Consider the following 15,565-nt stretch of genomic DNA (forward strand, 5'->3'; position numbering starts at 1 on the left):
AGGGCTCTCCCAGGTGGACAGGGTTGCAAATAACCAGGGAGTTGACACTCCCCGGAGCAGCCTTCAGCCAATGATGGGCAGGAGTTGGGGCATCAATGCCTAGTTTCCTCACTCCCCCGCCAGGGCTCGCTCTGTGTCCCACACAGCCCCCCAGAGGGGCCCGCCAGGAGACCTGCTCCTTGAAGACCCTTGTTGACTTGGGCAAGGTGTTCATTGTTGAAGGGGCTTCCTGTAAGGCCCCCCCACCCCGCCCACCTGTTGGTGCTACTGACTCTTTCCTACACTGCCCTAGAGTCCCGCTCTGCCCTTGCCAACCACCTCACCCATGTCCCACCTCCCTCTCAGATGTCCCTGGGGGTCTTGTCATCCCCCTTCTCTACTCCCATGCCCCACTCCCCCACAACAGACCCCTTGTACCTTTCCCCAGAGAGGAGAAGCCACAGACACAGGGCTATGTGGCTTCCTGCCAGCCAACTCCCAGTATCAGAGCCGGATTATCTGTGATCACATAACAGATAAGCCTTCAGGATTATCCCTTCACCTTCTCCCTGAGGAGGGGGAGACTGAGGCCCAGGGAGGGACAGGGCATGGCCAGCAGTGGTAGAGCCAGAGAGGTCCAGAAGGAGACCTTCCCCCAAGTCACCAACACTGAAGCCATCAGCAGAGACAGCCTGTCTGGACACCTTGACCCACAGCCAGCCCCACCACCCACACCCCTCACTCTGAGGTAGGAGCCCAAGACCAACCAGACAGACTGACAGACGCAGCAGCCTCCTGGTGACGGCACACAGCATGCTCTGCTTCCGGGGAGGCCCAGACTGCGCTGGTCCATCAGTCCAGTTCTGGTTCCCAACAGACTCCCATCCTCTGCTCCAGTCTCTTCACTCAGGGGTCTCTCCCCGAAGGTAGCTACCCTGCTAGCCCTCTGGGACCCCAAAGGCACAGAAACCCTATGTTGCCTCCACTGCCCCTCTACCAGACCTGCTCCCAGCAGCTGTCACTTTGGAAACCATGTGATAAACCTCCCAGCCCTCTGCAGTGAGCATCAGCTGAAACGACACACACAGGCAGCTCTGAAAAGCAGGCAGGAGGAGCCACAGGTAAGACATTCCCTATTTTGGCTCAGAGGTTAAAGCGTCTGCCTCCAATGCGGGAGACCTGGGTTCTATCCCTGGGTTGGGGAAGATCCCCTGGAGAAGGAAATGGCAACCCAGTCTAGTACTCTTGCCTGGAGAATCCCATGGACGGAGGAGCCTGGTAGGCTACATTCCACAGGGTCGCAAAGAGTCGGACACGACTGAGCGACTTCACTTTCACTTTCTTTCCACACTGAGGTGGGCTGATCTGTTCCCAGGTGGACCCTCCCCTCCTCAGTGTGCTAGATTCGGGGCAGGAGCGTTGGCCTGGAATTACACAAAATGCCTAAATTCCAAAGATGACTCTGCAGCGGTAGAACCTGAGGCGTGGCGAGAAGCTGGAAAGTCATAAAGAAGGTTGAGGGATGGGGGAGTAGGGGGACTCTTCTTCTCAAGCAAGTGCTGAGGTTCATCTTTGAATTCTATAATGAAGTTCTGTAATTACATAAAATCCTAGAATGTTCAAGCAAGAAGGGACTTCAGAGGTCACCTTTTCTAATTCCTTTGTAAATCAGGAGTGTGAGACTCGGAGAGAAGGCAACTGACTTCTAGGTATCCTTCAAGTTTAGTTGGAACTCAGGTTCAGTCCTGTCTAGGTGAGAGAGAGTGAAACTGGATTCCAGCCTAGATATGGGCATATATGTGTATGTATGTGTGTGTGTGTGTGCGCGCGCGCGCGCGCGTGCGCATGCACGTGAAAGAAAGAGAACGTGACTGAGAGAAAGAGACACAGATATGGAGTTTTACCTTCCAAGAGAAGCAGATGGGGCCTGTCTGGGCGATGGGGATCCTCCTGGTGAGCACACCCGGTTGGACTAAGAAATAGAACCCAGCCACCTAGCTTTGGTGGCTCCCTGCCCAGTAGCCTTGGACTCTCATTGAGACTTAGGGTCATCCTGGCCATGGCCCGGAGGGTAATGCAAACCTGCTTCCCTCTGTTCTATTGAGATTATCCTTACCCTCCTTCCAGAAGCATTCCTATTTGTCCTAAACTCTGCCTTCCCTGGACAGACACTGACCAACAACTATTTCCTCAGAGCTTTCTCTGGCCTATACTGTGCCATTCTCTGGCTTGTAGGACCCATGACCATACTTGGCACACCCTGGACTGCAAAATCAGGGTGCCTCTGTCTCCCACATTCCAAAGGGTTGCAAAGAGTTGGACACAACTGAAGTCAGTTAGCGCACACACACACTGTCTCTCACACGGGGCAGCGACCCCAGCACTGCTCCAGGCCGACCCAGCACTGGACTCAGAGTAGGGCCCTGGCAAATTGAGTGGATGAAGGAAAACCAAAAGGAATGGCCAGACGGGTGAGCGAGGCTCTTGTCTCCCCACAGGGTCATGCTCAGGGTCGGCCCCTGTACTTCCACTTAGCTGCAGAGCCTGATGGTTAACTGTGTGGGCTGCAGTCACACGAACTCAGTTCACATCCCCCCTCTGAACAAGTTACTTGCCTTCCTTGTGCCTCCGTTTCCCCATCTGTAAAATGGAGTTATAAATAGCTCCTCCTTTAGAACTGCTGTGAAGCCCTGGGACATGGTGAGGCTCATCAGACAGTTTAGTCATCATCAGCCTGGTGCTGAGCACAGCGGTCACTCTCCCGGTGAGCACTCAGGTTCACTTGATGACAAAGAAGAGACAGGAGGAGCAACACAAGCCACTTCTACACTTAGAGGTCCAGGGAAGCCCATCCCATCATCTACATTCCCAGTTTCCCACTGGGGCTGATGCACTGAGACCCCAACGCTCAGGCATGGTGAGTGACTTGCCCACAGGCCCAGGGGTAGTAAGAACCCATGGGGTAAAAAAAAAAAAACCAGATCCTCTACCATGAAGCAGGGCTCAATCTACAAGGACATAAAGAGACCAGACCACAAGTGCTTTTCTCCAGTCTTTGGAGAACTCAAAGAGACTTTCTTTCCAACAGGCAAAATATATTTTTTCCCCCAAAGCATAAAATACTTCAGCTGTCCAAGCTGCAACCTAAAGCTTGGCTTCTTTTGTTCCTTAAATCAAGGTCAGGGAGCCGAGGCCAACGCTCTTTCCCTCACCGCTCTCCCCTCAGAATAATTTCTGAAACAGCTGCAGGAAGAATGACCATGCACTGGGCGGTGAGGGGAGAAGACCCCAGCAAAGACAGAAAGGCCAAAATGAGAATTCCTGCCAAGTACTAAAGGACAGAGCCGGAGGGTGACACCCTGAGGAAGGGCTTAAAAGACTCAGAATAGAAGGTGAGGCTCTGTAGTCAGAAAGAGGAAGAGACATAGGGAGTCTCAGTCTGAGGAAAACAGCAATGCCGCCAGGAAGCTACAATCTGAGAGGGGGACACAGCCCTGCGCTCAGGAAGCCCCATCCGAGGGGAAACAGTCTTGCCTCAACCAGTCTGAATTTGAGAGGAAGCACAGCCTTCCCTCAGGCAGATCAGATCTGAGAGGAGACAGAGCCAGGTCCTCAGGGAGCCCCAGTCTGAGGGGACACAGCCCTGCCTCAGGGAGCCCCAGTCTGAGGGGAGACACGGCCCTGCCCTCGGGGAGCCCCAGTCTGAGGGGAGACACGGCCCTGCCTCAGAGAACCCCAGTCTGAGGGGAGACACAGCCCTGCCCTCAACCAGCCCTATTTGAGCAGAGACACAGTCCTACCCTTAGGGAGCCCCAATCTGAAGGGAGACATAGCCGTCCCTCAAGGAGCCTGAATTTGAGAGGAAACACAGCCTTGTCTACTGGAGACCAAATCTCAGAGGATACTGGACCCTGCATCAGGGGCCCCAGTCTGAGGGGAGACACAGCCCTGCCCTCGGGGAGCCCCAGTCTGAGGGGGTGGGTACATTTCCTCTGAGCTAAATTGCTGGGTGAACTGATTATCACATCTTCAATCTTTAAACAAAGTCTATGGGCTTCCCAGGTGTCTCAGTGGTAAAGAATTGGCCTGCCAATGCAGGAGACCCAGGAGATGTGGGTTTGATCCCTGGGTCAGGAAGATCTACTGGAGGAGGAAATGGCACCCCACTTCAGTATTCTTGCCTGGAGAATCCCCATGGACAGAGGAGCCTGGCGGGTTACAGTCCATAGGGTCACAAAGAGTTGGACACAACTAAGCGACTGAGCATGCATGCAAACAAAGCCCATACATGCTCCATGAATTTACTAGCAATGACTCTTGATACAGAATAAGGAAACACTCCAAGAAGATGTATCTCAGCTTTTCTTGACTGTAGGTTCCTAATTGAGGTCCATGAACCCCTTTAAACTATTAGCAAAATGTGGCATATTGATCTGTATGGACGCATTCTTCTTCTGGAGAGTTTTTATCACATTCTCAAAGAGGTTCATGAGGTTCAAAAGACCAAGGAAATATGGTTTAGTTTCTTTCCAACAGCATCCTTAAGCATCCCTGCAACCTCGGGCAAAAAGCTGGTGGTGATGAACATATAACTTGGCATCTTCAATGCTGGGTCCAGAACCCAGCTCTTCCCGTGTATCTAGGACCTCACTTAGTCTGCCTGTGCCTCGGTATCCCCATCTGTAAAGTGGGAGTAATCATAGCCCCTCTTTCCTACAAGTTTTCTAAGAATTAAGACTCATCCATGCAACACAGAACAGTGTCCCGCACACAGTAATTTGCTATTCAGTGCCTGGCATACAATGTTATTGTTGCTCAGTTGCTCGGTCATATCCAACTCTTCCCAACCCCACGGACTGCAGCACAGCAGGCTCCCCTGATCTTCAGCATCTCCCAGAGTTTGCTCAAACTCATGTCCATTGAGTCAGTGATTGCCATCCAACCATCTCATCCTCTTTCATCCCCTTCTCCTCACATCCTCAATCTTTCCCAGCATCAGGGTCTTTTCCAATGAGTTGGCTCTTTGCATCAGGTGGCCGAAGTATTGGAGCTTCAGCTGCAGCATCAGTCCTTCCAATGAATATTCAGGGTTGATTTCCTTTAGGATTGACTGGTTTGATCTCCTTGCGGTCCAAGGGACTCTCAAGAGTCTTCTCCAACACCACAATTTGAAAGCACCAATTCTTCAGTGTTCAGCCTTCTTTATGGTCCAACTCTCACAACCATACATGACTGCTGGAAAAACCATAGCTTTGACTACATGGACCTTTGTGGGCAAAGTGATATCTGTGCTTTTTAATATGCTAGCACACAATAAGTGCTCACAAAAGCCCTGTGGAGGATAAGGTGTCTTGTAGGGACTCCTTGTGTTCTCCCCTCTCTGTTCCCTAATTGCTGGGCTTAATTAGGACCGTGAGCACCCACATGTCCTTGGCCCATCACTGCCCATCTCCTTCATTGAGGAGAACAGACTGAGGACAACTGAGTCACTATCGGGGAGAAACAGGAATCCTAAAGAGGCTGGAGAGACCCCAGAGCTTGAGGGGCCTGCTAGAAGCACCTATTTCTCTATGGAACAATTCAACACCAAACATCTGGTCAACCCCCAGTAGGCAGCGGGTGCGAGAGGGCCACATTAACCATGGATATGTGTGCATGCTTAGTCTCTCAGTTGTATCTGACTCTTTGCGACCCCATGAACTGTAGCCTGCCAGGGTCCTCTGTCCATGGGGATTCTCCAGATAAGAATATTGGAGTGGCCATGCCCTCCTCCAGGGGGCCTTCCCAACCCAGAGATCAAACCCAGGTCTCCTGCATTGCAGGCAGCTTCTTTACCATCTGAGCCACCAGGAAAGACCAAGAATACTGGAGTGGGTAGCTTATCCCTTCTCCAGGGGATCTTTCCGATCCAGGTACCGAAGTGGGGTCTTCTGCATTGCAGGCAGATTCTTTACCAGTTGAGCTACCAGGGAAGCCCAGTCATGGATATAATCTGCACCAAATCCTTTGTTGGGTACTTAACCTATGATACCCTATTCACCCTACGTATCAATGCAGGGAGACAGACACTGTCTCCTTTTATAGGGAAGGGAGCTGGGCCTGAGGTGTGCCAGTGTCCCCCAGCTTAGCTGGAACACTGAGATTGAACTCTGAAGCTGGAGCCCATTCAGAGGTGCTATGGGGAGGCAGGGGTGCCTGTGTTACCAAAACCCTGGGTCTCCCAAATCCCCACCCCAGCCAGCAGTGCCCCTCACATCCTCACTCCCCGATTTCCTGTCCCCTAGCTTCATCAGGGCTGCTCGCAAAGGAAGAGCTGAAGAGAACTGGAGGGCTTTCCATCTCTCCCTGCTCTGCTCCCTGTTCTAACAGGCAGAAGTAATCTCAGGAAAGGCAAGGAGGGAGCTGGGGAGGAGAGGGACCTTGGCACTCAGCCCCTGGCACTCGCCCATCTCCCCTTTCAGATCCTGTTCCACACGCCCGTGCACTGTCTCTGTGCCAAGCAACCTCGCCAAGGTCTAAAAAGCAATTTTCACATGGCTTAAAGAGCTCTCCTTCCTGGAGCTATTTGCATTTTTGTTATTATTAATTATTGTAATAATTGTCCCTCCTAAGCTGCGTGACCGAGGAAAAGAGCCTGAGCTCTGCCTCAGATCCATTCAAACTAGAGTCTCCACACTGACACATGGTAATTCTGTGACCCTGAACAAGCTACTTAACCTCAGTTTCCTCATCAGTGCATGCAGTCATATACCTGTCCTGTGAAGCTGAGAAGCCAATAGCTTAAAATAGAAATGTAGGCAGCACTTCCTTATGCCCACTCCTGTCCCATTCATCAAATCTTAAAATTTCTCCTATTGGGAACTTCAGTCCTATGCAAGGCCAGCAGAGAGGACTGTGGGAAGACAGAGGGGATATTAGGGGACAGAGGCACTTTGAAATGTTTTGGAATCACTCTAAGTCTTTTTGTCTTGACCAGGAAACTAGCAGAAAAAGACTTTGTCAAGAGTCCAGCCAAGCTCTGCTTAGAAAATCAGTCCCCAGTCACTTAACACTGGCTGTCTACTAAATGCAGGAAAATCTGAGGACCCCAAACTCTAGGCCCCTTTTAGCCTCAGGGATCTCAGGGAACCTATGGATCACTTGGAAAACCTCCTCCTTGTGGCAGAGGCCATGGCTATCCGATCAACAAATATTCCTCACTTTCTTCCTAACAGAATCCACACTGGTTCAGGTATCTGATGCAGCTGCCCTGAAGTCAGAGAAGGTAGGCTCCTGTCCCTTGTTCCTGTTGACTGATTGTGTAACCCCAACAATGTATACACTGAAATATCACCCCTCAATGTGCTGGTATTTGGAGACGAGGTCTTAGGAAATAATTAGTGTGGTTTGAGGTCATGAGGGTGGGTCCTTCATGATGGGATTAGTGCCCTTATAGGAAGAGTTGGCTCTAGCTCTCACTTTCTCTTTCTGCCATGTGAGAACAGTGAGAAGGTGGCCATCTGAAGCCAGGAAGAGAGTCCTCACCGGAATGTGACAACCTGATCTTGGACTTTTACCCTTGAGAACTGTGAGAAACAAATTTCTCTTGTTTCAGCCACCCAGTCTATGGTATTTTGTTATACCAGCCCAAACTGGCTAATATATTGGTCTAGGGGTGGACATGAAACCTGGCTCTGGCCACTGAGATAGAAGGGAAAGTCTGCTGAGAAATTTTTGAGAAGGATTGTGCTTTCTAGATTAAAAAAGAACTTTTTAAAGAGAGGTCTTTGGCGCTATGTCTTGCTTCTTGTCTTTGGATGCTGTTGCGATGCCTAGAACAGAGGCAATTATTCTGTAACAATGAGATCCACCTTTTGGATGATGACAAGATAGAAGGGCAGTTGGGTGCTTAGGCAAAGTGAGCAGACAAACCAGAACTGAGAAGACCTTCCTACAGATTCCCTGTGATTTAAGAAAAATAAATGTGTTTTGGGTTTGATCCACTATCAGAATTCCTGTTACTTACAGCCAAAGCATTCCTAACTGAACCTGATTTCTCTGTGCCCCAAAGCTTGTTCTACCTATTCCCCTCACCTCCTCTCCACTCTCTCTCTCCAGTGGCAGGCCATCTCTAGCAATGGTCTTAAGTCTGAGCAGAAAGAACAAGGGGCTGGGAGAGGACAGATGATAAGTTGCTACTTTATAGTCTGGATGCCGTGGAAGGCCAGTTGCCATTCTGTGACCCTCTCTGGCCTCTACTCCCTAGGGATTCCTCTGGGTTTGCCGCTTAGAATCAAAGTCATCACTGAGCAAGAAGGCCTCTTTCATCTCTGGAGATAGAGTACCTACTTCTTGGTTCCATCTACCATGGTTGGAACCCAGGCCCTACTGCAATTCTCATCATTGGACACCCTAATCCTCAATGTGAAGAAGCTCTCAACGTTTTGAAGTCTGAGGAAACTGAATTTGGATCCCTTTTTCTAAAATACATTAACTCTACTGGTTCCTGAACCTGAGCCCTGATCTTCTAATCAGCAAAAAGGGAAAATACTACTATTTAGTTCACAGGGTGGTTGTAAGGTTACAAAAGATGCAGTCATTGTGGTAGGCGGAAACTCAAGACGGTCCCCAAGATTCCCATGCCTGCTGTACAAGCCTGCACAATCCCTTCCCCTTGAGTGTGAGTGGGAATATGATTGGATACTCACTCCTGTTACTTTATATTAAGTTGCAGACTCTGGAGAGATTTATCCCACTTGCTTTGAAGAAGCAGGCTGCCATGCTGTGAGAGGCCCACGTGGCTAGGACCTGAGGGTGGCCTATAGGAGCTAAGAGCCCCAATCTGACAACCAAAAAGTACACAGGGCTTTCATCTTATAGCTGCAAGGAATTATACTCTGCCAACAACCTAAATGAGCTTGGCTTGGACCCCAAGCCTCAGATGAGATCATAGCCCCTGCTCACACCTCGATTTCAGCCTGAGGAGACCCAGAGCAGAGAAGCCAGCTGTGCTATATCTGGGCTGCTGACCCTACAGAAACGGTAAGATAATAAATGGCCATTGTTTTAAGCCCTAGGATTGTGGTGATTCGTTATACAGCAATTGAAAACTAATAAAAATCTGAGTTTGGACCAAATTGCTATTTGGGTAGGTTAAAAAACAGTTGTGTATAGGCAACTGCATGTGGTTCAGCCTAATACAGATGTTAAGTGCCTAGCATGTAGTAAGCACTCAATAAATCCCACCGTTATTATTCCCCTGGCTCCTCTAAATGGTATCTTGACATATTCAGTGGCTGGATATGTCTCTTTTCCCCAGCACTGGCTCTAACAGCTGCCACACTGCCCCCAGGCCCCCTCCTTCGCCAAAACCACCCTCGCCCTGGCTGTCAGAAGACAGTGTTCTGAGCCCATTCACACGCCTTCTGAGAGGCTGAGGGCACCGTTCTGAAGCTAGGCTGCCTCTCGAGCCCTGGGGCAGCAAAATGCCAACCTGAACAGAGAGCAGAAAACAACATCTCTGGGGCAGAGGCAACAGCTGCCACCAGTCCCCACATCTGCCGCAGGGGCACGGGCGGCCGCCTGAGAGACCCCAGCAGGGCTAAGCCACCGCCCGCCACTGGGCTGTCCCCTCTTTGCCTCTCCTGCGGGTCTCAGGAATCCCACCATGTAGAACTAACTGTGCGTTGCTTCTGCCAGCAAGACCCCTGGGAAGTGCACAGGTTTCTGTTACATAAAAAATGCAAATTGCCCTTTCTAACCAACACGCTGGTCTGGATCCCTGCATCAGATGAGGCATAGAGAAATAGTGGGGGCCTTGGGAACAGGGCACTGGACAGACGAGGTTTTATGGGTTTTTTTGACAGGTAAGTTTTGATTGGGTCTGCAGGGAGACTACTAAAGTCAGGAATGGTCTGAAACAGACCATCAGAGTAGGGAGAAGCTTGTGGCTCACACTTTCTACGATGTCTGCTGGAATCCGGTTTCACAAACCATTATTCCCAAAACAACTCCTCAGAGTCTCTAAATGCACACTATATGTCAAATATATGTCAATAAAGCTGGGAGTGGGGGAAATAGAACTTCCTAGATGGATCAGATCTCCAAAACCCACGCAAACCAGCTATAAAGACAGATTTTTATTTATTTTCAGGTGTCAAATAATAGGCACATAAATTACTATTCCTGAATTAATCCATTTAATTAATCCATTTAATCCTTCTACTGTGATAAGGATTATTATACTTCCTTTACAGATGAGGAAACCATGGCCCAAGTTAAGTATTTTACCCAGGATCACAGGGATTGAACCCAGGCAGACAGACCCCACAGACTCATGGTCTTAAACGCTGAGCCAGACAACCAGAGGCTTTAAAATCTTTGACCCTGAGTTTACCAAAGGAGGAGAAGGGAGGGACGGAGGATGAAATGGTTAGATGGCATCACTGACTTAATGGACATGAGTTTGAGCAAGCTCCGAGAGATGGTGAAAGATGGGGAAGCCTGGCGTGCTGCAGTCCATGGGGTCACAAAGAGTCGGGCGCGAATGAACAACTGAACATTACCAAAATCGGTAAAAACAGTTATTTGGGAGTAGACAGTAAAGAACCTGCCTGCAATGCAGGAGAACGGGGTTCAATCCCTGGGTAGAAAAGATCCCCTGGAGAAGAGAATGGCAACCCACTCCAGTATTCTTGCCTGGAGAATTCCACGGACAGAGGGGTCTGAGGGACTACAGTCCATGGGGTCACAAAGAGTTGGACATGACTGAGTGATTAACAAAAACACACATACAGAGACTATAGATTAGCCCAAGAAATACCAACACAAAGAACCAGGGGCTGAAACACGTCCACCCCACAGTGTCATCTGCCTTCAGCAGAGGCGTGGGTGGGCGTCCACTGTGATCCTGTGCTGGGGCTCACACTTGTCCCCGTGCCAAGCAGATTGGCTCAGCTAGCAGTGTCCTAGGACAGGCATGGTGCGGGGCCAGTTCCTCCCTCAGGCAACAGCAGAGACCTCCGAGGGCTGCAGGGGTGGCAGGGGCCTTCCTAAGAAGCAGAGAGGGGAGGGAACTAGCTCCCAGGACAGTTTCCAGTTCCTTTGAAACACTGGCCCCTCATCCTGAGATGCCTGCTCCGAAGCCCTCTGGAACTCAGTCAATCAGCACCTTTGCCTGCCCTACTATTCCAGGCCCCTGCCCACTATTCCCTGTCACCTAGATGCTCAGGGCAGGGGCATCCCATAGCCTCCTCCCCCGGGGCTCAGTCAATGCTGACCATGGAATGCAACGGAAGAGGCCAGGACTTCCAGTAATTGGTGGCCATGGAGTATAGAATATGCTGGAGAAAGCCATTCTGTGCAGCTCTCCCTCCTCCCCCTCCTCTTCCTTTTCCTTTCTTCTCTCTCCCTCTCAATCTGTTCTAGAAACTGGATAGTTGGACTTGGTTGAGGGAAAGAGATGGATTGACGATTTCAAGCCCACCCACATTGTGCTCCTTGTCTCCTCTCTGTTCCAGGTGACTCCTCCCTTCACCCCTTCCTACCAGAACCCCATTTTCCCCACCCTCTGGCTTCAGGGAGGGTGGGAGAGCAGGGCCTGGGTCATGCCCCCGTCCCCAGCCTGATATCCCATGAAAAGGAATAAGCACCAGGGTTGATCCCAGAACCACATCCCCCAGGAACTCAACTGCATCCCTGGGTACCACCTAGGCCAAAGGTTTGAGTCTTTGAACACCTCTACTTTCAGAGAGTAAACAGGAGGGGCCAAGTGCTACTGCCTTACAGTAGCTAATCATTGTAGCTATTTATTGAGCACCTACTGTATGTGAAGCAAGTGGAAAGCAGCATGCTGGATGCTTCATGATCCTCTACTCCTGTAAGTTAATTCCTCCAACAGGATTTACTGAGGATCTGCTATATGCCAGCCACACTTCCAAGCACGTGAGCTACCTTGGCAAGTAAGATTTCTCAATGAATATGGGACCTCCTAGGGCTGCAGGTGGTTTGCACTTGACAAATGGGAGAAATCGAGGCTAAAATTTTGTCCCAGGTGGTGGAGCAGATTCCATCTTAAGGTGTCTGATCCAAAGCCATGGTGCCCTGTGCCCTCTGCCTCCTCTACCTGCCCTGGAAGTAGAGGGTTTGTGAATCTGAGTCAGAGTGGGGACTCCCACTTCCAAAAAGAAAAAAGAGAGAAAAAAAGAAAAAAAACAGTTTACTTTAGGGGAAAAGGAATGAAGTCTATACAACCGAGATGTCTTCAGAGGTTCTGGGTTCAGTATGCGAGAGATCCCCTGGCCCAGGCTGAGTGCTCAGGACTCAGTGGACGCCTGAGGCAGTGATTTGGGTTGGGTGTCCCATGGATGAGAAGGATGGCTGGAAGTGGGGAGCATGAGGCCAGGCTTTTCAGGATGGGGGGCGGAGACATAAACTGGTAGAAATGAAGACTGGGTGAGATCTGATGGAGAAGGTGCCATTCAGAGGCTCTGGGATGAAAAGGACCCTGAGACAGCTCTGACAGGGGCATGACTGAAGGCTGGGCTGGGAAGGAGCCTCAGGCTGTATGCCCGCAGGGGAGGGAAGGGCGGGCTGGGGCAGCTGCGGATGGCTGAGGAAGTGAGACCAGAGCTAACGGGCCATCAGGAATCTCCCAGCGGAGTAATGACAAAATGCAAATGGCCTTGGGAGATGATCCTGACAAAACTGTGTGTGGGACCATGGGGCAGAAACGTGGGAGTCATCACAGGAGCCCCCAGAAGGGCCTTAACACAAGGGGACAGCAATGTTCCACCGCATCAGCTCTTGCTCCTACTCCCCTAACCCCCACTCCTGCTCCCCAATCCTTCCTCTTTCACACCCCAGCCCAGCTCCTCTGGTTCATCTACATACATCTCCCCAGGGCCACAACTTGGGAATACAGGGTTGTGGGGGGTGGGGGCGGGGGGTGCCACGAAGGTGGATGGAACATCCGACCAAAGAGAGGCCTAGAAGAGGATGGGGCAGGCGATTTGGGACAAGTGCGCACCCGGGACCCCAGAGATGCTGTTGGTCACTCTGGGCAGGGGAATGGCATCTCCTGCAGAGGTGGGGTCTGCACTGACCACAGTGTTCCTCACAGTCCCCACAAGGCAGTGACCCTAGGCCAGCCTCAGGGTGACTGCACTAGGGGAGATATCCCCCCCTAGCCCACCTGTGCCCCTCACTGCTTGGGGCAGCCTTCCTCTCTGATGGAAGAACCTGCGGGAGACCCAGCTCCGATGCCCTCCCCCCAGTGACTCCCAAAGCCTGTGTAACCTGGCTGAGGATTTAGGGGTGAGAGCCCACAAAAACTCCTCTCCCTCCCCTGCTGGACTCTAAACTTCCACACTCACTGTCCTAGTCCTTTGGCTTAAGATTTTATACCCCAGTTATTGTTTTTTTTAATGGTGTCACTTCGAGTTGTTATCAGTCATCCACAGCTCAGCATGAGTGAGCCAATCTGATCCTTTCCCGAGTCGGTTTTGCTGTTGGAGGTGAAGAAAGGCTTTAGGATCCTGGGGTCTGCAAGGTGGGGGGAGGGAGAGAGAGAGGGTGGGGGAGTTGGGGTGAAGGAGCGGGGAGAAGACAGGGAAGGAGGGCGCAGAAGGCAGAGGCTGGGCACGCCTGGGAAGGATGAGGCAAATCCCTCTCTTCTCCATTTGGGGAGGGGACGATCAGAAACAGACGGCGTGAAGACCCTGCTGTGTTCGTTCACTACCTCCCTCTCCCACCTCGGGCTCCCGGATCCCTGCCCCCCGCGTCTTCTTATCTCCTCGCAACATCAGCCCGGTATGCAAACTTTCCCGGATAAGACCCTGAGCTTGGCTTCCCATTCCGCCTTGGCCACCCGTGGCTGGGCATGGGCTCTTGCCCGACAGGCAGAGGGGCGTCCTGGAGACGAGCACGCTCTGGAAGGGGGCGCACGGAGGTAGACGGGGCTCCGGCTCCAGGGGCGGGGCGGGGGGACCCGGACAGCGGGCGGCTCACCTGCAGGACACGGTGATCTCCACCTTGGTGGCCGGGATGCTGCCCGCCAAGGAGTCGAACTCGCTCAGCGACGCCATGTCCTCGGGCTGTTCCATAGCCCACCGTGCCCCCACCCCAAATTAGTCAATCCCTGCGCGATTCACGCCTCCTCCGGAGCAACGGAAACCCTGGGCTCTCCCCCCAACTCCCGAGCCGGGGCTGGGCGGCAAAGGGAGGAGAGAGGAGAGCGAAGAGGGGGCATGGGAAGTGAGAGAGGGAAGGGGGCGGAGGGAGCGGGGGCCGAGGAGAGAGGAGGGGGTGCGGGTGACGCCAAGAGGAGACTGGGGACCCAGTGTTGAGGGGCAAAGCGCTCAGGGAGCTGGGGCGCAGGGGGGAGAGGCGGAGGGGCCCGAAGCGAGGGCGCCGGGAGGAACGCGCGGAGTGGTGGAGAGAGCACCGGGAAAGGGGCGGGGAGCTCGGGGTGGGGGCAGAAGGGGTGCAGGAGAGGGAGAGGGGGTGTGGGGGGTCGAGTGGAGCTAGGGCTGCGGGGGCGGCGGGACTCAGGCAGCGCGGAGCGAACCCGGAGCGCCGGAGCTGCGGCGCCACTCGCTGGGTCTCCGCGCGGGCGGCGGCGAGGCTAGGGACGCGGCTCCAAGCGCAACCTTCTCGGCTCGAGCTCTGGCTCCGGGGCGCCAGGGCTGCGGGAAAATCAAATCTGCCCGAAGCCGCCGCCTCCCGCCACCCGGGGCGGGCCGCTTGCTGGGTCCTTGAGCGCCGGCGGGGGCGCCCGCAGGGGCCGGGGCGGGGCCGCGGGCGGGGTCTGCGCGCGAGTGTGTGTGCGAGCGTGTGAATCTGTGTGTGTGTGTGTGTGTGCGCGTGTGGCGGGCGTGGGGACGCGGTTCCAGATGCTGGGAAGCTAGGGGGTGACGGCTAGAGATGGTCTCGGCCGTGCGCGTCTTCGTCTGCGCCCGCGCTCCACTCCCCACCTCCCGGAGGGTCTCGGTACCCCGGGAGCCAGAGGGGTGTCTGAACCTAGGAGCATCTGTTTGGGAAGGGTCTCTGCGGAGCGGGGGTGGGGAGGGATCTGTGCACAGAGACAGCATCTCCCCCAGAGGTTTGAGGGGGGTCTCTGCTGAGGGTGCGCCCCAACGCGGGGGAGGGGGCGGGTCTCAGTCCAGAAACAGATTTTACATCTCCTGGGGAAGCGTGTGGGGCCGACCCCAGTGCCTGGAGGGGCCGCCTCAGTGAGGGTCCTTAGGCCTAGGCAGCGTGGGTACATGGGCGCTCCCCTATCCGCCTCTGCCCCCGCCGGGCCTGGCCACGCGGAGTCGGCCACTTAAGCCACGCGACAGAGCCCTCCCCATCCCCGGCCCGTCGTGACCACACGGCTTAGCCAGCCCCCGGGTCTAGAAGCTTCCTCCAACCAGGCAGAGGGCGGCCCGAGTTCTCCAGGCTTCTCTGCAACCTGCACCAAGTAGGCGCCTGCTGTGTGCCGGGCTCTAATCGCAGTCAGGGGAGCGAGGAGAGAGTCGAGGCCCCTCTCTGGCGGCCCCCCTTCCAGCCTGGCCCGTTGCTGCTCCACTCTGCCGGGGTCTAGCCCTCCTGGATGAGCCCCTGGGTT

General features: G+C 53.3%; 1 protein-coding gene across 2 annotated transcripts in view; it reads right to left on the minus strand.

The window, feature by feature from the left end:
- The window catches only part of CPNE5 (copine 5), a 102,155-nt gene extending 87,456 nt beyond the window's left edge, over positions 1–14,699 (minus strand). For both annotated transcript variants that reach the window (XM_019986336.2, XM_019986335.2), the window contains exon 1: positions 13,966–14,699. In XM_019986336.2, the coding sequence (XP_019841895.2) occupies positions 13,966–14,060 (95 nt within the window). In that variant the 5' untranslated portion in view covers positions 14,061–14,699. The remainder of the gene's footprint in view (positions 1–13,965) is intronic.
- Between the last annotated feature and the right edge of the window lie 866 nt (positions 14,700–15,565).

The sequence above is a fragment of the Bos indicus genome, chromosome 23, assembly GCF_029378745.1.
Source record: "Bos indicus isolate NIAB-ARS_2022 breed Sahiwal x Tharparkar chromosome 23, NIAB-ARS_B.indTharparkar_mat_pri_1.0, whole genome shotgun sequence".
In the NCBI taxonomy this organism is placed as follows: Eukaryota; Metazoa; Chordata; class Mammalia; order Artiodactyla; family Bovidae; genus Bos; species Bos indicus.